Source organism: Nomia melanderi, chromosome 2, assembly GCF_051020985.1.
Source record: "Nomia melanderi isolate GNS246 chromosome 2, iyNomMela1, whole genome shotgun sequence".
NCBI classification, from domain to species: domain Eukaryota; kingdom Metazoa; phylum Arthropoda; class Insecta; order Hymenoptera; family Halictidae; genus Nomia; species Nomia melanderi.
Genome location: NC_135000.1, coordinates 20514093 through 20535748, shown reverse-complemented (window position 1 = coordinate 20535748; position 21656 = coordinate 20514093). Strand labels below are relative to the sequence as shown.

General features: G+C 38.0%; 1 protein-coding gene and 1 long non-coding RNA gene across 4 annotated transcripts; one reads left to right on the top strand and one right to left on the bottom strand.

Annotated features, from left to right (window-relative positions):
• Positions 1 to 715: 715 nt before the first annotated feature.
• On the bottom strand, positions 716 to 19969 carry Drat (Death resistor Adh domain containing target). Of its 3 annotated transcripts, none has more exons than XM_031981760.2 (3): positions 19744 to 19969; positions 4475 to 5200; positions 716 to 3072 (listed from the first exon to the last, which is right to left on the bottom strand). In XM_031981760.2, exons 2-3 carry the CDS (start codon positions 5188 to 5190, stop codon positions 2637 to 2639), a joined length of 1152 nt encoding a protein of 383 aa, XP_031837620.1. In that variant the 5' UTR covers positions 5191 to 5200; positions 19744 to 19969; the 3' UTR covers positions 716 to 2636. The 3 variants fall into 3 exon arrangements, with proteins under 3 accessions (XP_031837620.1, XP_031837618.1, XP_031837619.1); XM_031981758.2 differs by lacking the exon at positions 19744 to 19969 and adding an exon at positions 6503 to 6878; XM_031981759.2 differs by lacking the exon at positions 19744 to 19969 and adding an exon at positions 6503 to 6878 and having other exon boundaries at positions 716 to 3054.
• Positions 12447 to 18660, top strand: LOC116429157 (uncharacterized). The gene is made up of 3 exons (XR_013001487.1): positions 12447 to 13651; positions 14699 to 14780; positions 18129 to 18660. It is a non-coding gene; the product is annotated as an uncharacterized LOC116429157 (long non-coding RNA).
• Positions 19970 to 21656: the final 1687 nt, after the last annotated feature.

Below are 21656 nucleotides of genomic sequence, written 5' to 3'. Positions count from 1 at the left end.
AAAAATGGATTATATTTTGAATATCAGATATTTTAACAATAAACAAAAGATTACCTGTCCGATCCAGTTGCATCAATAAGCGGATACGTTGGCTCAAGTTCCCGTTGACTCCTGCACAGCATATTGACAATCTTCATTGCCAATCTAAATTATATTTTTGGCAATGCATTTCTGCACAATTATTTTCCATATTGACACTTGTAACTTATTTTTAAAGACATATATTCTTCATATTTCTTGCCCACACTTTCACAATGATTCAAACTCCCCATTCGTTTAGTCAACCGGTGTCCCAAAATTCGATCTGAATTACGGAAATGATTAACGATTACATGTTTTTCTAGAACGATGATTATGCCATAAAGAAATAACGCGTTCCAATGAAACAACATTAAAACGTAGAAACTTATTTTTTATTTGAAAATTAATACACGAATTCTAACTGTGCAACGGAAAAGAAGTAAATGTACCAATGTACTTATTGAACGAGAATTGTAAGTATTTCACTTCGATTATCGAATATCGATTAGCGGGATTTACTTTAAATTTAAATCATGCGAAGTCAAATTTTCTAGATTTAAAAGAAGATCAAAATTTTTTAAATTGAATTTTTGAATTTTGAATTTTCAGTTGACATGATTATCAGTCGTATGGTATAAACAATATATAGTGTAAAGGATATTATGGGGAGCGTGCAATGAAATACACAACGATATTTCTAGTTTTAATAAAAAACGTATCTGCTGTATTATCACCGTAATATAATACAATCGCTGTCGCGATCGACAGTCGTTAGAATAACGATGATGACGTGGATCTACATCGCTAAATTATCGCCTAGGGTTACGAATGAAAATTAAAAAAAAAAACAAAAAAAAGATAGAGGTACGCTTACATAAAGAAAACAGTCTTTCGAGGTATGGTGACTTAACAACACCGATATCAAATGCGATCAATTGACTCGCACTTAAAATTATTAGCACGCGAACGATCGATTAACTTATCATTAACTAGCGCAACGGTGTCGAAGGAATACTGTTGTCTAACGATAACTCGCCTATTCGTGTCAATTATGCGAAGCAGTCCCTTATAAATATTAAATTATGCGTGAACCAGAAACGAAGACTATCAAAACAATCACGAACAGCTCTAAACCAATATTCCCGCAGCTTGATTACAGAAATCGCAGATATGACGTTTGCTCCCATCAAATCCTAGGAAAAAGACAGCTTTCACTTCCGCACTTTTAAGTACGATTCGAATATACAATCGTTACAGGTTGAAAATGCACTCTGAATACGGTCTAAGTCGTTTGAATGCGGTCTGGTTACAAGGTTCTTCAACATCTCCGGACTTGGCGTCTCATTTCGCGAAACACCAAACTATAATAGTAACTAGAATTCAATTGACGTCGAATAATTTAATGTTACACGATTAATGTTCACTCCGATCTGACGTACTCTTATCAACTCACGCTATCGAATCTGTCAGAGCCTTAACCCTTTGGGTGCTGTAGACGTATATATGCATCCGGTGAAAATCATCGCGGCAGAGTGTGAATGCATATATGCGTTTTTCGATGTTTTTAATCTGACAAGTACCGTGACGATAATTGCCAGTGTATGTGATTAATATACGCGTTTCTTAGCATTATTCAGTACGGTGAACTAGAGAAATTACAATTACAATTTAATTACAACTTAATTAATTGTATGAATTAACATAATTCATCGATCTCCAGATGAGCAAAAAAATATTCCGTCCACATGGAACGTTTCGGCTTTAAGTATTCAGCACTCAAAGGGTTAACGATCGGGACTCGCGATCGGTGAATCGTTCAATCGATAACTCCGTCCAACGATCGGATGATTCGCGGAATAGAATAGCAGAGTGTTCCTAACGAATCTCACGGATATACCATGATTTATCGGGAGAGCAAGCGATTTTGTCGCTTTATCTCGCGATTGCTGGGAATCGTTATCCGACCAAACAAACTTGAGCATTAAACGCAGAACGTTCCACCATATCGCAGCGATCTCGTCCGTTGAAAGAATGAAACATCGGTACCGTAATTCGATTGGTAGGTCTCGAGTGAAAGCGAACATGGTATGAACAAATGTCGCGCGATCGGTTACATCGGCTTCAAATATCCTCTACTATAGAAACTTTTACATGACGTCACCGTTTCGCTTAATCTTACTCAACTATGATAGTACGATCTCGTGAGATGGCTGGAGACGCTCCGCCATGATCCGCCTCGTTATATTTGCTGAAGGAAACAGAGGACGCATCGAACAGTTATCTACTTAACAGTGATCCGCAATCGATCCAGACAAATCGTTGCCGCGCGCAATTCGCCACAAAACTTTCCTCATCGGTGATCAACTCCTCTGGATGCGTGAATCATGCACGCGAGAAACACCCTTCACCGATCCATCGGTCGGGGGAGTCATCGAGGTATTCCCGCGCGGGTAAGAAACGTCGCGAGAATGGCCATCGCTCGGTAAATCTCAAACTTCAGTCACGAATCGTCTAATGATCCGGTCTAATCCGTTTCGTCGATCTTTTTTCTCGTGTTCAAAAGTTTCGCGCCGATCTGCTTGGCGCCTAAAATCTTACCCTCCAGGGTAGAGCCCTTAATCGGCCGGATAGAAGCGCAAGATCGCGCGGCCCTGGATTTCCGAGTGACACAGCTTTTGTACCACGTCCAGGACGTCTTCAGCTGGGTAGACGGTGTGTGGCGGTGGCTCGATCTCACCAGAAGACACCAGCTTCACTAATTCCCGTAACTGTTCGAGGGTGCCGGGTTCCACCGATTTGATGCTCAGCTGCCAATCCTCGGCCCGTTTGCTGAACTTCGGCAGAAGTCGATCGGCAACCTCCTTGATCACGAACACGACGCCACCCTTGCTCAGACACTGCATGCTGCGATGTAGGCTGCGGGATGTCGTGCCGAAATCGATCACCACGTCCACGTGGCCACGGCAGGCGTCCATTGTGCGTTCGATCAACTGTTTCTCGTAGAGATCTTCGCTCCATTGGACCACGTTCACTCTGTATTCAAAGAGGAGACTGTTTGTGAATAAATCGAATGGCCTGACCGGTGGATGCTGATTGATTGGGATTCGATGCTAGCTACTTTTCTGCGAGGTTTGTGGAACTTCTCGAAGCGTTTAAGCGATTGAAACGGTGACCGCTATGGGTTTGTCGGTTATCGATGTTGGAGTAATTTGAATAAAGATATATTCTATCGGGTCTATCGAAGTCACTTAGTATTTGTTGTGAAGCAAAGTATTTAATAAACAAAGAATTCTTTGAGCAGTCATCGTTTCGCTGAGTGTACGAAGGAGGAAGAAAGGAATCAGTCGATCGGATCATTCCGAATTTAATTTCACATTTTAATGTTTGATCATTGAAAAGTAATTATGAGAATTGTTGGAGTAAATATTAAAACCAACTGTTTTAATATTTTTCTTTTTTCAAGTATCGATTTCAATATTATACCAATTCTAAAACTGTTTGCTTCTTGAATAAAAAACTTTCAGAAAATATCACGGGTCAATTATGACGCATTTACTGCAGCAAGCTAAGATAAAAAAAGTCAAAGTGATTACTCCGCGAATTGACCTATCCAGACTGTCGTCAGATTCTTCCTCTTCAATTGTGTTTAATAATTATTACCGCCTACACACATATTCTACAATTTCAGCCAATTAAGTGCTAAACGTTATACGTGCAAACATAAGAGCAACGTGAAGGTGCATATTAAAAACCAGAACACGGTGAACAACAACTAACGTGACAAACAGGCACTATTTATCATTTTTATCGGATCAAACGATATTTAAGTGCACAACGTGTTGCGTAAACAAACGGGCTAGGAAAACAGTTGAGAGATAAGACTTTACGTAACATTTATCATAGTCAAGATGTGTCAAGTACGGGTACTTAATATGATAAAATTATCGTTCATTTATCAATATGATTGATTTCTTGTAATAATAAAAGTATGATCGTTACGACGACAAACATCGGAGTAGGAATGTTTATTTTCGGTTCAGAGATCAACGAGTGAATCTTGTGATTCACAATTGAATACGCAACACGCTACTGATCTACGAAAGACGACAGAACTCGATGGAAGACCTAGTTACGAATAGAAAAGTCTATTAGTATCAAACAGAATAATCTATCTTTCACAAGACATAGAAACTGGATCTATGAATTCGACAGTGCCGAACTAGAACCGTAACACGTACATACAAAAATATAGAACACAAAATCAACTATTAATAATAATAACTAATTAAACAAAGAAGAATACGCTTCTTTCATGTAATAAACAGCTCATACCAAAAAATACTCTTTTCCTCGCAAACCCCGGAGGACTGTCGTCTTTCAACAATATCCACAAACACTAATCAACCTGAACCTACAGAACATCGATACGCAACGAGCCTCCAAAGTAACTCACCGTTGAAACTCCTGAGCCATGGTTAGTCCATCGTCCTTCAACGAGGCGATGGTGATGGTGACTCTGTCTTTCATATTGCTGAAGTGGTAAGCTGCAATTCTAAGGGCCCAAAGAGCCAGACCGCCAGTACCAACGATCAGGATCTTGCAGACGCTATCTTCGCCTCTTTGCTTCAACAGTGCTTGGACGTGTTCGTGAGCAGCAAAGACGGTGTTCATAGCTAACAATGCACCGGCTGGTAACATGGCTCCTACACTCAGGCTCACGCTGTCCGGGATTTTGATAAGATATTTCAGGTCGTGGACCACCAGGTACTCCACGTATCCGTTCGGTATGCCCTCATAAGGATAGAGGATCACCCTGTCTCCAATCACGAATTCGCAATCCTCAGCAACGTTAGCACCCAGCGACTCGATCACCCCAGCGACTTCGTAGCCAGGGAACAAAGCTGCGTCTCGAACCCCGTGATGTGGCAAGGAGACAGGGAAGTCGCCTTCCACTGAAACTTCCGTGGCCAAACTGCTACCACTGGAGACAGATGTCAAGCTGCCCAAGCTGGGCGAGCGACGCGGATGGTAGCAGGCACCTGCACACACCACTCGGATCCTGGCGCCCTGTGCTGGGACATCCGGAACAGGAACGTCAAAACTGAACACCCAGTTACGGCCCGTCATGCTCGGGCTCTCGATGGACACCTGCTTGCATAGCTTATTCATCTTCTCTTCCCTGAAACGGGGTAAGATCCTTTAAGACTTCGGTTTGGATAGGATGGCGAGTTTTGAAGTAGGGGATGGGGTGATACATGATACAAAGTTTGGAGACATGTTCCAGGGAAGTTGTTTTGTGGACGATGTACAGGGTGTAATGAAAATTTTGGATATAGGTTCTGGGATGAATTAGGTGTTAGAAAGTGTGAAAAGATAATTACAAAACGCGTGTGCGCTGTTAACAGATTACTCTGAGTTATAAATAACATTTTCCCTTTTTGTCAATTTACTTTAGTGCAAGAGAATTCCGAATTGTAAGTACACGTAAGATTTGATAGCTATTAGTCGATTCGGACGGCTCAGTTGTAATTATGTACTAGGAGAAATTAACTTTTCTATGTTCGTTGAGTTATATTCCAAGAAAGAAGATTATGCAAAAGACTTGAATAGAATAAATAACTTTTTTTTCTTCTGTTTAATTGTGAGATTATTGCATTTGTATCGTTATTACTTTGATTACACGTATAATGAGTTCGTTCCATGAAGAAATAACGATTTATCCAAGAACGATTTCCAAACATTCGCCTAGGAGTATTTATAGCAGCAAGTATCTACAAGTTCTAGCTATTGCTAATAGCTATAATACGAGGCCAAGACGTCACGTTTATAAACTTCGAGCATAACGGATGGAAGCCTGTCATTAACTTCAGTTTATCCATTACGTCTCGGTCGTTGTGGCAGTCAGCTGTTGCTCCTTACATCCAATATGATTTCATACAGTCTCAAAGACTATGCAAATGTTTAAAAACTACGTCGAATTCACGATTGAGCAACGAGTTCTATGCTTATGAAAAATTTGTTATGACACATTGTTATAACGATGTTATTTTCAATCTGTTAGTCAAGTATTGTAGATTACATTAAAAAGATTATTTTTAGACTTCATTGTTTTAAAAAGGTTGACAAAGGGACCAGGACTTCTTTATTTCAAAACCTTTAACTTTGTTTCATTCAAAGCTAAACAAGAAACACGTCATTTATGAAATCACTTGGTATACACCACAAGCTGCGTTTTTCACTGCTTAAAACAATATAGAAACGCAACGTCTATCCTATAGAATTCTCCTATTCCAATCTTTATATTTTGATTAATTAAACAATGCTCTGTAATCTAACAAGAACTCCTTTCGCATATGCAGACTGACTACCACTTTAAACTCCTCGAATACCAGACCGAATTTTCAATGTTTCGACGCATAAAACAATTAAACGAAAGAAAACCAAAGGAAACCAAAGAAAAAAGAGTTCATCGAATGCGTACCCTCTACAAGGTGTACACGATTTGTGAGTGACCGGTGCCACCGATTCCAATTCCACAGGCATGTTAGAACGATTCTTTTCTTCCGCTAGATTCTCGATAGCTGTTTACAGTTAGCCCTCCTTCCGCGGGTCTTTCGAACCGGAAACTGTCACAAATTCGGTTTCCCTCGTTCGAAGCTGATGTTTCAAACACTCGACCCCAACGCGATTCGAAATCGAAGTCCTACGACTGTTTTCTGATCGGGATAAGCTCGATTAGTTCGAAATCGAAAGTTTCAAAAAAATGCTGATCTCAACGAATACACTTGAACAAAGCACGAAAAAGCTCCTCGGCGTTCGTCCGAGACGCACTGGCTGAACGCGACGATGCGCCGCCACTTTTATACCCTCGCGAGCTTTCCCAGAGAGGTTGCTGCGTTAGTCACGGCAGCTGGAAACAGGCCACGGTAGAGGGGGCCGAAGAAACAGAACGTGAGCAGGTATATACGAGCATTCACGAGCCACGTGCAACTGCTGTTTTTCTCGTGTACAGACGCCCGCACATTCGTCCAGCGTGTCGTGATACACGCATGAATGAGGCGCAGATAGGCCGTGTTAGCTTTTTTTTCTCATTTCTCCCTCCCTTTCTCTCTCACTCTTTGCTCTCCCTCTATTTCGTCGTGATGACGAACCCCATGCCACTGGAAGGGGTGCTTCAACAAAGTTGCAGACTCGAAGATTGAACGTTTTCCACGCTGAATCGAGTGTTCGGTACAGGAACATTCTACTCTTGATAAAGAAACTCGAAATAGATCGACTTCTGTTTCATCCTCGGTTTTAGATGAAGTTTTTTAAACGGAAAATACAAATTATTCGATGTACGCGGAAGCTATGGTCTCTGAACTGCGAAAGATTTCGGTTTAAGTCTTATTTACTGAAGAAAAATTAAAAGAACTTATTTGTGCCGTGTAAGTAAGAATTAAGAAATTTAATAAACGATTGAAGAGGAAAGAGATATTCTTCTTTCGATGGTGTTGTTCGTAGGTCATAAAGCTTTTAATGTGTAGTATGATTTAATTGCTAGTTGTTTATGTTATAACTGTATCGTTTATTTCTTTTATTGAATACCGTTGTACACCTCAATTTGCTATAGCATGCATGATACAATTCGTAAGGTACATATTTGCATGCGTATGTAAATTGAAATATGTTTGTCCCGAAATTAACCGATTGCTCACGCAATTTTGTTGCGTACTTGAGTTTACATAAGTTAAACAGGAAAATGGATAGTATTTGTACATACTTATCCATATTAGTTTAAAATTTTTGCAATTTTTCCAACTTCATAAGCTTAATTTAATTTTGTAATTTCAGAGCGAAAGATTTCGTTCAGTCAATTTTTGGGTGCAGTCTATTACCAATCAGTTTGTAATGTATCTTTGTGTTAGCGTCGTGCTATCATTGTGAACAATCAAAGGTTAAACCTTGATCTTTTCAGGATGACTGTATTCGATAAGAGGCAACTGTATTGTTCAATTTCTGTATTAAAAAAATAAGTCTGTGTCATCTGTATAGCAATGGGTGTATTAAGAAGGCAGATAGTATTTACTTTATCTATGTAATGTGTTGCTTACCTATTGTTTAGTCTACGAACTAAATTAATGTTTCTAAAATCTAAGGAAACCGTGAATATGTATTAACATTTCAATTTTCATACCATGAAGGTAATACTAAACATAGGCGGTATTTAATTAAACAGTCCGCCCATCGATCAGACGTTCTATTCTTGCAGCAGAAATTGACGCGCGGAGAAATCAATAACCAGCACAATGTGCAGTTATTTATACATGTTTATCATTGTTAGAACATTTTAATTTTCCGCATATTATACAAATAATTTAATCAAGAGATTGATCATCTTTCTAAACACGATTCGAACGATCAATGTTTTAAAAGCTGCTCATAGTGTACATGACACTTCCTCCGTTTCAGATATTCAAGCTATTATCTCAGGCTTCCTTGAATAATTTTTATTATCTTTAAACGGTGCGATAATAAATATTTTATATTTTTTGTGTTCTCGGCAAGCCTATTATCACAATCATCATTCAATCTACATAAACACTACTAATTACTGTTACGTAGCTATTGTTTCAATTGAAAATGAATGTCTAAACAATGGTAATTATATAATGGATGAAATATTAATGTAAATGAGAATTCAGTTTTTCAAATTCAAGGATCAAATTCGCAATATTTTCGGTCACAGTAGTTCAATTATCTGAAATCGAGTAAGTCATTAGTTTTAACAATAGTAGAATGATTCAAAACAATAGAATAGTAGATAATAGCAAAATCCTCAGTTTATTACACTTCATTCATTTCAAAATGCTATGAATGCACTTGCTATTCTGAAAAAATCCACACTTCCCTCACCGACGATGAAAATTATTAATTATTCACCCTAATTCCAACATGGTAGCACCGTGTGTCGTTCGGCACGTAAGCTGATCTACGCAGATGCACCCACGAGGATTCGCGATCCATTGTTTTGATGGGAATAGTGCGTGTCCGCACGTATGCGTGTTTACTATTGATGAACCAATGATATCACTCTTATCAATAGAGCGACACACGCCTTGCTTTTATCGAACGTTCAGCTACGTCACGGACAAATTTTTCTAGAATAATTTAGATAAGATTCGTGTAAACACCATGGAGAACGACACACATAGATCCGCGTCGCGAACTGCATGGGACACACGACACCGTGCCTAATGTCTTTTAAATTGCACATTACCATCGATACCGATAACACCGACAACGATAGATTTACGAGTTTCGAAAGCAAACAGCAGCTCGAAAATATGTTTACGCGACAGAAATTGTCTTGATTGGAAAAAGTTTGAAAAATTGTTTAACAAATAAGCGCGAGTAAATGTAACGTATAGTTATGGCTCGTTCGCATTCAGTGTCCCTGACACGGAACTACGAGCGCGTACGCAGCCATCTGCTATCGTTTCAAGATCATCAAAAATCTAGGTTAAATATTCAACGCGAAGGGACTGCTCTGTTTAATCGATTTACGAGCTGTGGGTCATTTCTATGGGGACTCCATTGATTCGAAATTTGATCGGGGCACCCGTCGTGTCGGAGATATCGAAACTTCATTAAAATTCAGTCGCCCGACTGCTGTATTAAATCAGCGTCGAATCGCACGCGTAGTTGAGTAATTCTAAGTAGATGAATTTTGGGAATGTGATTCAGTGATCTGACTTCCAGTCGATTTCACAGAAAATTCCTTTTCCCATCATTTTCGATTGCGTAAAACGACAGTATGGACAACACAACAATTCTATCAGCAGCTTAATCGACGAGTTAATAAAGAGATTATAGGGCGGTTGTTTGTTGCTAAACAGACAGCGATGCACCCAGTAGTATTAAAAGATAACGTCAACGCCTACATTTCCTCTGTTACCTAACTAATTCTGCCTATTAGCGTTCATCTATCGCGCTTCTTCGCCATCGCACCGTTTTTATCTGCATATGTAAAATTAGTAGTCCTGTCGCGGAAACAAACGGTCGACAGTTAGTTTATCTGAATCCCGGAAACGATCGCCCCCGGCGATGCTGGAACAGCTTGTAACAAGACGCTGCAGTACAGGTGTCGGAGGAAATTGTTCCTGGAGGCGTCCTTGAATAGCTTGCATAATGCGCAAAGCTCTATTTTCCTCGGACGATTCTGTCACGCGACTCAGACAAATAGAAAGCTTGGACTTAATCGAATATCTGTAACTCTTGTTTCAAATGAAACAACATTATTGGAATTCTTATACTTTCTTCTCTGATTATTAATATACTTGTTACATATACTTGAAGGTAGCAATGTAGTTAATAACAAACCTATGACGTTGGTAATTTTCTTACTTGGAAATGAAAAATAAATGATTGAACTTGTTAGCAATTATCGTAAGTGATACTTCTAAAAATCGAATTTTATAACTTTCCTCCGATGTTTTTAAATGTTTAGTATCCACCTACGTGGAAGCTCTATTAATAAATCCAGTATAAATTACCGTATGCGTGTTTTATGTGCCCGAGCCAATTAAGGCTTAAAAAATGCTCAGAACCCCAAAGGGGAAACTAATTTAGGAGGGAATATCTTTACGCTACGTTGGGCAAGGTGTTGCTTTCCTACTGTCATAATATCCTTCGTTGGCTGCACAATAGGCTGCTTTACAAAAATGGCCTTGGTTTCAAGGAAGAGTAGTACACGTTTCGTGACTCTTAAGGAAATGTTTATTATTCGCTGCGGCGGAAAATTCACCGTTATTTCTGTCTCGTTTGTCATTTCAATCCCGCCAGTTTATTGATCTTGAGCGTAACAAAGTAATGTCATTGTTGTCACTATTGAAAGGAATAGGTGATTTGCATTTTGTAAAAGTGTTCATTGTTATGTTTGATTGAAATATTCATTGTTCGTCAAGTACAAGACTCCCGCGAATCTGTCGTTGCATAATGCTTTATAAATAAGTCGACGAACAAAATATTTGACTAATAAGACAGCTAGGCGGATAGAATCCACGTAAATACAGAATAATCTAGCCAATAACTAGAGCCTCAGTTGTTAGCTTTCGCATTAGTCAGATGAGTCAATTGTTAGCTGATGTCTAAGAGTACTTTGTTAACCTTCAGATTAGCACAGTTGCTTCGAGCAACATTATCTGTAATCGTGTTAATGCGTGTACAATCATTGCTCATAAATAGGCAGTGCTCTTTAAGCGTTCGATGAATAGACAACTTTAAACTACGTTTCCTCGAAAACGGACGTCACGTGAGAAATTCGTGATCGATATCCTCTATTTATTTTTTCCGCAACTGGAATTTCCAATTATTATACATCGCGCGTGATCACGAATTATAATTTCATAATCGAAACTCCACTTGACTTTTTAATCGAAGAGCACCGTGTTTAAGAGGACCAATTTGAAAACCGATACGATTTTAATTTCTTTCAGTGAGGGAGTCCACCTACTTTGAAAAGTACTTTATCGACACTCGAGATTTAATCAATAAGGAAGATTAGCTTCCTTCCCAACGGGAGGACAGAAACAACTATGCGGTACGCGGAAACTTGTGATACCAGACTTTCCACAGTCGGGATTAAAAAAATACGTTTATCTGTTTTTCACCGTTAGAGTCGACGACACGCATCGCCTTCTTCGAAAAAGACCCACCGTGAAATCTTGTGCAACAATCACAGGTATTTTCGCTGCGTACTGCCATTTTGCGCGGCCACGTGTCCATTACGTGATCGATACAATGGAGCGATTGATGCATCAGAAAAAATTTGCGTACCTCGAAAACGCGAATACAGAACTTCCTGCAATGTTTCTTTATCTGGTCGTCAATTTTTTTAGCATTCGTCGGCTAATCCTATTTAATTAACATAAAATAATGACAATAATGAAATGACCACTACAGAACTACCAATCAATTGAACTACCTTTCAATCCAGAACTACCCTCGTAGTAAAAAGTGCTCGCCGCAGCGAATCAAAACAGGTCATTTCAACCCTCGCGTGTTGTACAAGTATTATTGCGCGTACCTATGTACAAATTTATAGTGTAACTCTAAAAAAAAGTACGCCTGCAGCCGGCAGGGGTAGACGATTGGAAAGACGCAAAGTGATTTCTATAATCGTGATCTACAAGAAGCTGAAAATAACGACTCAGGATAAAAATATCGAAATTATCGAAAAACAAGGGATGCATTTTTTTAGACGGTTTATCATACCGCAAGCCACAGAGATTGCTGCTGCGACGGTGCTTCAGAAATAACTTTAATCCACGGTTATCGATAAACGTTAAGGAAAATGAGGATAGTAGCCGCTTTGTACACGCGCCTGCCGTTTACGACGATATCTTGAACTGATTTATTACACTTCTAGACTTTACAAACAATTTCTTCTTTTTGGTTCAAGTGTTCTATTATTGTAAACATGTTTACAGTGCACTACGCAACGGGAAAGTGGCGCTCGCATTTTCATTTATAAGTGAACAGATGTTCTGCGCAGTCTTATAAATTATAGACTGAACAACAGTATTTTGTTCGTAAAGACAGTTACTAGTTGTGATACTATTGCCGATACGAATACTTGAAAATAAGCGTGCAAAGTCCTGCAGACACCTTCTAAATTTATACCTGATATTTGCAGGCTTTCCCGATACACGTGCGTAGATAAATCAAACCGACGAAGAATAAACAAATCGTTGTGCGTTGCTCTGCTGCGCTATCGGTCATTGCGGAGGAATCATTGCGACTTGGAATTTTTGCAAGTATTATTAAAACTGATTATAAAACTTCCCATTATCTATCGGATTATATTACTCCGAAAATATAGAATCCTCGCGATTACTCGAGGAAAAACGAAGGATTCTCATGAAATATGCAGAAAATTGATAACACGTTCTCATAGATTTTCTTCGCTTAAGCAATTCTTCATCGAGCGGAAGAGGCGAATTATGCTTTCACCCTTCTAAAGAAAGGAAAACCGAAGCTTTCACCTTAAATTTAACAGTGCTCCATTCCCACTTTGCAAATTGAAAAGAAATTAATCGTAAGACTTCATTTGATAAAGTAACACTAAATAGCTTAGACTAAAACTCTCTCTCCGTTTAAAAACAAAGGTTTACACTACTTCCATAATAGAAAACACGAGTTTATCAGATGATCTCACGAGTAGTGCTTCTTTCGGACTATTTTTGAATTTCCTACGAAATTAATAGCACAATTTCTTTTATGTAAACGGTGCTTCATTGACTGTTTACAGAGAGAGGACAAAGAACGCGATGAATGCGCTGAGTTGATGCATACACGCGGGCGTGCATCTTGAAATCGTGGATTCGCAAAATTGTACGAACCGCGTTTCGCCGGGGCTTTATTTGGTTATGAATAATCCCCATTGGAAAAGAGGGAAAACCGTGCTTTTACCGTGAAATTGATGTTCATAAATAGCAAGGTGCGGAGTCGGTGTGACTGCATCGGTGTAACGCGAAAGGGGGGGAAGTCGGTCGATGCCGTGGAACCGTGGCACGCTGGAATCACGTGCACATCAGCAGGCATCCGCGTGTTCGGCCGACCCGCTCCGCTCGACACGCTCTCGCTGCCCGTGAGTACAATGCCCGTGGTGTTTCGGGCCATTTTTACCCCCTGACAGCTACCGACTGCTTTCGAAAACTTCATCGATGATATTATTCTAAACTGAATCGACATTACGCAATCTAAAATATTCTAAAAGAATTTTTTATTCGAGAATGAATTGACTTACATAAGTAGGTACGTGTGCCACGCGCGAAACCATTTTATTCTAGGGTAGTCAATGTAAAATATTTAATGAGAATTTAGGCTTTGAGGAAGCCTGTGACTTACAATAGCCATCAGCTACTTGAAAACATTATGAATGATCACTTGATTCGAAAGTAAATTGATGACTTGATCTAAAACGTTAATATTGAGGAAGTCTGACTTAGAATAGTCATCAGCTACTTGAAAACATTGTGAATGATAACTTGATGCGAAAGTAAATTGATGCGACTCGATCTAAAACGTTTCAAGAGAATTTTTTATTTGTAAAATAAACTCATTTATATTTGTTATACGTACGAAGTCATTTTAGGGGAGACAATTGAAGATACTTCGTGAGAAATTCATTTTAATGTTAAGGAAGTATTTGGCTTGTAGATTTACACCGACAAATGGTAAAAGAAAATTCTAAATGTAAGTGTGAACTAATACTGATAAAGTGAACATGATATCAATGACAAAATTTTCGATACATGATGTTGTATTTGTCATTTTCAACGAGCTACGACGAACTTTGAACTGCACTGACATGAGTGAAGTTAAATAACTGATTATTATCGACTCTTTAAAAGTTATCCCGAATACATCATGTGCAATATTGATAAGCAACGATGGCAGAGATATTAATCAATAATAAGATACCATCGAGTCTTCGTAGAGCTAAATTATCAATAAAATTGGGGATACTATCCTGATTACTGATTCCGACTTCTATTCACTTACTCGATTATCTTTAAGCATACACTTCCTTTTATATCCAATTATAAATAATAAGCTTTCCACTTAGCATACGTTTATTCATTCATTATCTATCTAGAACATTCATTCTATTCTTACATTACACACATTTTAGATCGATGATAGATCTAGAAGAGGACTTGCCGCAACTGTGGTTACAGTTACCGGTCAGAAATAGAACTCGACCTGAAAAACAGGTAGGACCATCGCCGTTACTCGATTTTTTCATTTCAACGTTTCTAATTTAAGAAAATTTAGAAATTAATCGGTACAATTAAGCGATACATCCATACGACGATAATCAACCGGAAGATGAATCAACACGGTGGCAGTTTATTGGACACCTTGAAAGGCATCACGTGAACGTCAGTTTAATGACGGTACCTGTTACGCGCGATGCCTTTCGCCATGACAACCTGTATTGTTTGGGCTAGCAGGTAGCAAATAGAAAATCGCTCTAATAAAACACTGCAACCGAAAGTCTTGCTCTAATGGTATGTCCGTGACTCGTACCGTTACACTTTCCCGTTAAATTACCCTAACACGTTATAAACAGACTATGGATGTTTATGCAAAAATTGCATTTTTATAGTCAAGCTTCTAAACATAGCAAAATGAAGGTTGCTTGTAACGTTCCTCGACTGAGGACTGCACACGATAATCGCATGCATAATTGCATAAGACGCGTTGAAATAAAAATTTCATTCATGTGTAATGAAATTTTTACTTTACATTTAGTTTCTTCCGAAACGAAACAACACTGTTTTTAATATGTTTTGTATCCCCATTACGACTAGAATATTCATTCTTATCGTTATCAGTATTGAATTATTAATATTTTCTTCTTTCGACGTTGAAATTTATTTAATCCTACGTATTTAAAACGTTTTTTTTCCATACAGTCGAAAAGGGTGCATGCGAATCTCTCTCTGATAGATTTCCATTCAACGTGACAATTGAATTACCCTTTTAGCGATTCGTAATTCCGAAATACTGCATTGCGGACATTTTGAAGAAGATTTTTGGCACCGTCAGCGGTAAAAATTTTGTTTATTTGTTTGAACTTTCGTATTATCAGTTGAAACGGCTGTTTCATGCATGTACTAAGTCGTCATCTCCCCGAAATTAAATATACTCAAGAATTACCCGTCGCGAAACTGTTAAACACATGCTAATTTTACTTGTTCCTGATATACATTTGAGTCCAGATTTATTTCTATCAATATTTGGGCACCTTTATCGGAATTGCTAACCAGTTCTGTTAAAAAAAAATGCGAATAGGATTCAAGGTGAATGTCCACTTCAGTTTTATCTGTATAACTTAATTAATTAACTGAAGTAGAACGGTGGGCCTCAATAATACAGTTACACAAACAGGAACCGGTAATGATAATCGTTGTACTGGAGATGTCGTTTAACGATTGCATGTCTTCGTTAGCGTGTTCCGTTTTCTGTTGCTCCCATTCGCTTGTTTCAACGCGTGGAGAAAATATTACTACCTGTGTACATTAATTAAATTAATATATTCGCGTCCCGTAAATTCATATAATTACAAAATAGATTGTGTGTCATGGTAGTTATTCATTTGGGGATGATTGTACACGTCAAAACAAAACGAAAATCAAGTGTAATGAATCTGCGGTTTCAATTTTGTTTCCAAGTCATTAATAACTAAAAAAGAGTAATAAAATATTAGATAGTTCGAATAATTGTAAAATGAAATTGAAGTTCTGTTGTTATGCTTTATTTCTACAATGAATGGTATAGGTCAGTTACAAATGCAATCACTGATTATGGATCAGCTAAAAAAAATGCTACGTATCCTTAGAGACGTTCAAAGAACATGGAAACCGAAACATTGAATATTACGTAAACCATTAAGATTCGTTTCACTTTTCAAACGAACGACTTGTTATGGCATGTTCAGGTTCATGGAACCAGTTTGGCTGGTTTCCACGCAAAACAACACATCGCTCCCCTTGCCCGTCTAATGACACTAGATTGTCTGTTGTATCAGTACTCAACTTCTTTATCAGTTGCAGATGATATATTAAGTACCAAGAACTGATATTACATTCAACAACTTTATTAGATATCAAATTATATTTTTATATAAATATTATCTAATGTTACTTATTAAATATTATATTGGATTATCAAAAGTATCATTGTACATTAAAAGGTTCATTATTTTATATCTAAAATTTATAGGCTAAATGTATTGAACAATTTCGTGAGAGAATATTGAGCTACATTAATAATGCTTTTTAAATTAATAACTGTATCGTGACAACTTAATTATGTTTTATCTGATGCGGAAAGGTCAGTAGAAATCAATAATCGTATAAATAAAGTAAATGAGTTGGTTAGTAAACCATCTACAAAAGCCCTGTTGTTGATCAACCTGTTAATTACCACTTAGAGAAAGTAAACTCGTGAATTCTGTGTGTCTTTGTTCTTTTCCGTCCACATTATGGTGTCAATACACCCGATCGTGAGTCGTGAGTAATCGAGCACGAAAATAACAACCTTTCCAAGGTCAATCCATCCGGCGAGAACATCACTGAGAACTACAATGACGCGGGGTAAGTTTGCAGTGATCGTCCGTGTTTCTCAGATTTCTAACGAAATAAGATTCAATGGAAAAATACAAAACCAAAATATTTAGACGTTTGCTAACCAAAAAATTAAAACCTGAAACATTTAGACCAACGTAATTTTATGTTTTTCATTATTGGTATTCCTACTATTAAATTCTCAATTAAGTCGTGCTTGCCTCGTAAGATTCATTTCAAGATTGATAGATTACAATTGAGTAATAAGCAGGATAACACAATCTAAATATACATTTATATAAAAAAATAAGAATTGCCAGTATCCCGTTGTGCAATCTGAAACCATAATACTCTTACTTTCATACCAGAATTAAGTTAAAAAATAAATTTATTTGAATCACCAAATAATAAAAAGGAAGCTGTAAATTGAATTGTAACGACTATCCCAATCGAACGAAAAGTAGTCGACCGTGTTCGCCAACGTTAATCAGTCGATGACCTACCGCAACACTAGAAAGTTGCAACGAGGTCTCGAGCCGATCCGTTTGCCAGAAATAATTAACGGCGAACTTAATGAATTGATTAAAAAGATCAGGCAGTGAACATGTGTCCAACAGAGGAAGTCACGTGATTAACCTATTTATGACCTTCGTTTATAACCAAGCATCATAAATTCATATTTTTTTCTATTCATTTACAAACGCCCAGGAAAGCTACTTAATATCTTATACGACTTTAATAATTCGAAGAAACTATTTTTACAAGGATCGTTTACTTCGTAAGATGTTAGAATGACAATTCATAATTTTGAAATTACTTATGTATATCTATGGTATTTATTTTTGTAGTTACGTAATTTTTAAAACTATTATTCATTGTACCACCATGTTACAAAGAATAATATTCATTTGATAAAACGCATTATTATAACACACATTCTTCGTTCAACTGACCACTTGCGTCCATTATTTATTTGTTTGTTCTGTTTAGAGTCAACTAAAATCAACAAGGCGTTCATCTAATTCGCACGCAACGGACGATTTGACGAAATGGAAACTTTTCACGGGGCCAAAGGTGTCACTATATAGCACATGAACCAACATTGCGATATAACGATGACGCAGTCCTAGGAACACGTGCATCGTAACGAACAACAGATTTATTAAGCCATCTGAAATGGATGACGCCAACACTAACTAACAGTACACAATTTTGTAGTTTATTCTGTTGAAGAAATTTACGAAATCATTTTAGCATTAATCTGCAATTGGGTCCTCAACTTTGTGATGAGTGAAAGGAGTTTTGAAGATGAATTGAAACCGATGCCATTAAAATATCGGGGAAAAGCGACACTGGAGATATAAATTCAATTCAGAACATTGTACACTTTTCATTTTTCTTCGTAATTACAATCAGTTCCATTGGACATTTTCATCTATTATTAACTAAGAGACTTTTAATGGTTATCACTTGAAAAATCCTGGACATTATTATTCCTCAATGTGACTAGTAGTACATTACGTATAAGTTATAATAATATCACAAACCGTTTAATAAATAAGCACCGTAATGATTCACTTCTTTCCTTGCGTACATCAATACCGTTTCAACGCGCTATATCTCTGACAAACGGAAAAACACTAAAAAGATTCATTGATTACCATAACTTCAATTGCTACTTATTTTCGTACATGACTTCAACTATGCATTCCTATAAATCGAATTTTCTTGTTCTACTAAAAGAAGAAGCAATTCTTTCTTTTCCGCGTGTCGACTGTTCGGATGTTGTTATTCCTGAATCAACGTTCTCAAGAAATGACGAAGACCATGGTCGAATTAAAATGCACTTGAGCTTATGGGAGGCGTGGTCATGCTCAACGACGTTAATTTTTCCAAGTACGTCAGTCAGCTCCGTACGCCATGAGTAAAGGAAGCAGGCTGGCTACAGCGCAAGCTCTACCTTTGTTTACACTGCCACAGGTCGATGAGTGAACTTTTAAAAATGCTCATCACCGCGTACAAAGTAATAAATAATGTATCCGTACGATCGTCGCGTCGTGATACTTTGCCAACCGAGTGCGTTAGCAGTGATGCATTGGTAGGCAACGCGTGGGCGCAACTGCGTTTCGAATCAGCTGTTCGAAAGGAGTCATGCAAGTGCTTTGTGTTGCAATGCTGTTGTCAGTGTCAGTTATACGGCGATTCGAACAGATTTCATTATCAACCGCCAACAACTACACCCTTTAGCCTTGTCCCTTAATTCTAGGATCCGATACCACGATAACAATCTATCGACATACTTTTTCACTAGACGATTCCGCATACAATTTTCCATTGTGTCTTTCATAAAATCCTAATTAGTTTCATCCCTATATATCACCATTGAAATGAACACGATTCTCTCGACTGCATGTCCTCGTTCTACCTAAATTGTAAATACTTAATTTCACAGAAGCCTGAGCAACGCGTACAATTCTATTGTTCTTCGTGACGCAACGCTTACATCCGCAGGTCTGGCAATAAAAGGCATCAATGTTGTTTTTCAGATGTAAATGTGGAATCATAAGCGAATATCGTGAAGGACGAATCAAGGTTGGCTGCTCACCTTACGAATTAACCCTTCCTGGAGCGTCGTTGATGATGTCCGGCCACGGAACCGGGACAACGGCGGCGTACACGCGTTACGATGCCGATCAATCGGAAACTCTTGGGGAAAAAGCCTCGAGTTCGTGTTCGATCGCGGATGATCGCACAGCAAGCTTTCGTGGTATTCTGATGGATTTTAATGTGGAGGGCAGGATTCATGCCCAGTGAGGGCGCTTCAAGGGGAACTGGCATCGCGCCGACTCCGAAAAGTCTGCAAATTCAACGTTGAACTTGCGACCCGTGGAAGGGATGCCATCGATCGCACACCGAATGCGAACTCCATGGCCCGTAAGTATTGCAACAACCCCTCTGTCTCGTATCGTTCTATTTTATTCTCGTACCAACAGCTGTTGCCTTTAAACGCCGGAAGTGTTCCAATGATCCGAGTACAGCCGATTTATCCTTTTTATGGCCGGCAATGGGAACAGAATATTCTTGTAGTTTTTTTCTTTCTAAAATTTAAATTCAAACGCAAAGTGTCGCACCACCCCGGTGTCGTTGAGCGTCCAATTCACGCTTCCTTTCGTTTAATTTAATTCTTCTCGTGCCCGATAATTTGTATTAAAATGTTCGCATAATACATTCGCGGTAGTTGGTAACATTTGTGATTCATGCGAGAGAAAATTGAAATATGCGCAAAATATGAAAAAGATTACGAGTCTAATGGAAAGTGGTATTCCATGGAATTTGCAACTCTAATAATACAACTAATTTATTTCAACGATCTGTATATTGCAATAACGTTAAATTCGAAACCTATGTTTATTGCAGACTTCTAGCGAACATTTTATTAATGAAACATCGAAGTGATGTGATAAATGTTTAACGACGTGGCAGCTACAGCGCTATCACCGCGTCCTTGTCTTTTTCTGCGAATTTTTTATTCTATTCCTGCCTTTATGTAGAATATGTCTTGCTTCTTATGCTTTTACCAGTTCTCCATGTGACTACTTTTAATCGCTAAACGTGCTACCCTTGAAGTGTTTGCATTTACAAACGAAATCCTCGTGAACCCCAACACTCTTCACTTTCTCTTTTCATTGGGTTAACACTTTCTCTGAGTTTTCCCATGCGCTCTTGCTTTTGTTGTTTTTTCCCACTAGCTGTCTCGTTTTATTCCACCTCATTCTGGCCTTTTCTCTATCTCTTCAGTTATTTTATCCGAAAAACAACTAGATCTACCCAACTGTGCGCGAGTACGTGTTGTCCTCGTGGTTCTTAAATTTTTATTTTATTTTTTTATTATATCTCAATGTGTTCTACCGGTTCTGTTTAACCCAATAAGGCAAAGATCCACTTTGCTTCGTTTCAATAGGTTCCAACTCGTTTCAGTCTGTCCTAGACTGCTCGGATTCATTCAAGTCCGCTGTGGTCAGCTTCAAACTACTCAAATCTGCTTCATCTACTTCTCAAGTCGACTCTGTTTTGCTGTAATACAACAATAAAACCTCGATGCTTATAAATGAATCTCAGTTGTTTCATTTGGGCAGCATATTATAAGGATAAGTGCTTAGAAATAAACAAAATAAAAAATGAGAGTAGAAAGAGAAGCGTGGATAATTATCTTATTGAAATTGATATAAGAAATGGATGGTCTCGTGCATTATTGATTATCTAATTAGCTAACAAAATTCAATTGTTGAAATGCTAGTTTGTTGATTCATTTTAAATGTGCCAATTAATTGAAAAAATCATTCGTCGAGATTCATTTAGTTTACTTCAGTCGAATTGTGTGAAGAACTTTGAACGTTCAATTGCATTTAACGTAGACTGGATTAGTGGAACGTTACATTGAAAGAATTCAAAGTTCAACCCAATAATCAATTATAAAGAAGGTTTAAGAGCTTAATATATATTAAATTGTATGAGGGA

Coding starts and splice junctions, on each gene's coding strand:
- Drat (XM_031981758.2), bottom strand. CDS start 6,564: ATGCCTGTGGAATTGGAATCGGTGGCACCGGTCACTCACAAATCGTGT. Junction 5,201..6,502: donor TCGTGTACACCTTGTAGAGG/GTACGCATTCGA, acceptor ACCCCGTTTCAG/GGAAGAGAAGATGAATAAGC. Junction 3,073..4,474: donor ATGGCTCAGGAGTTTCAACG/GTGAGTTACTTT, acceptor ATTCACAAACAG/TCTCCTCTTTGAATACAGAG.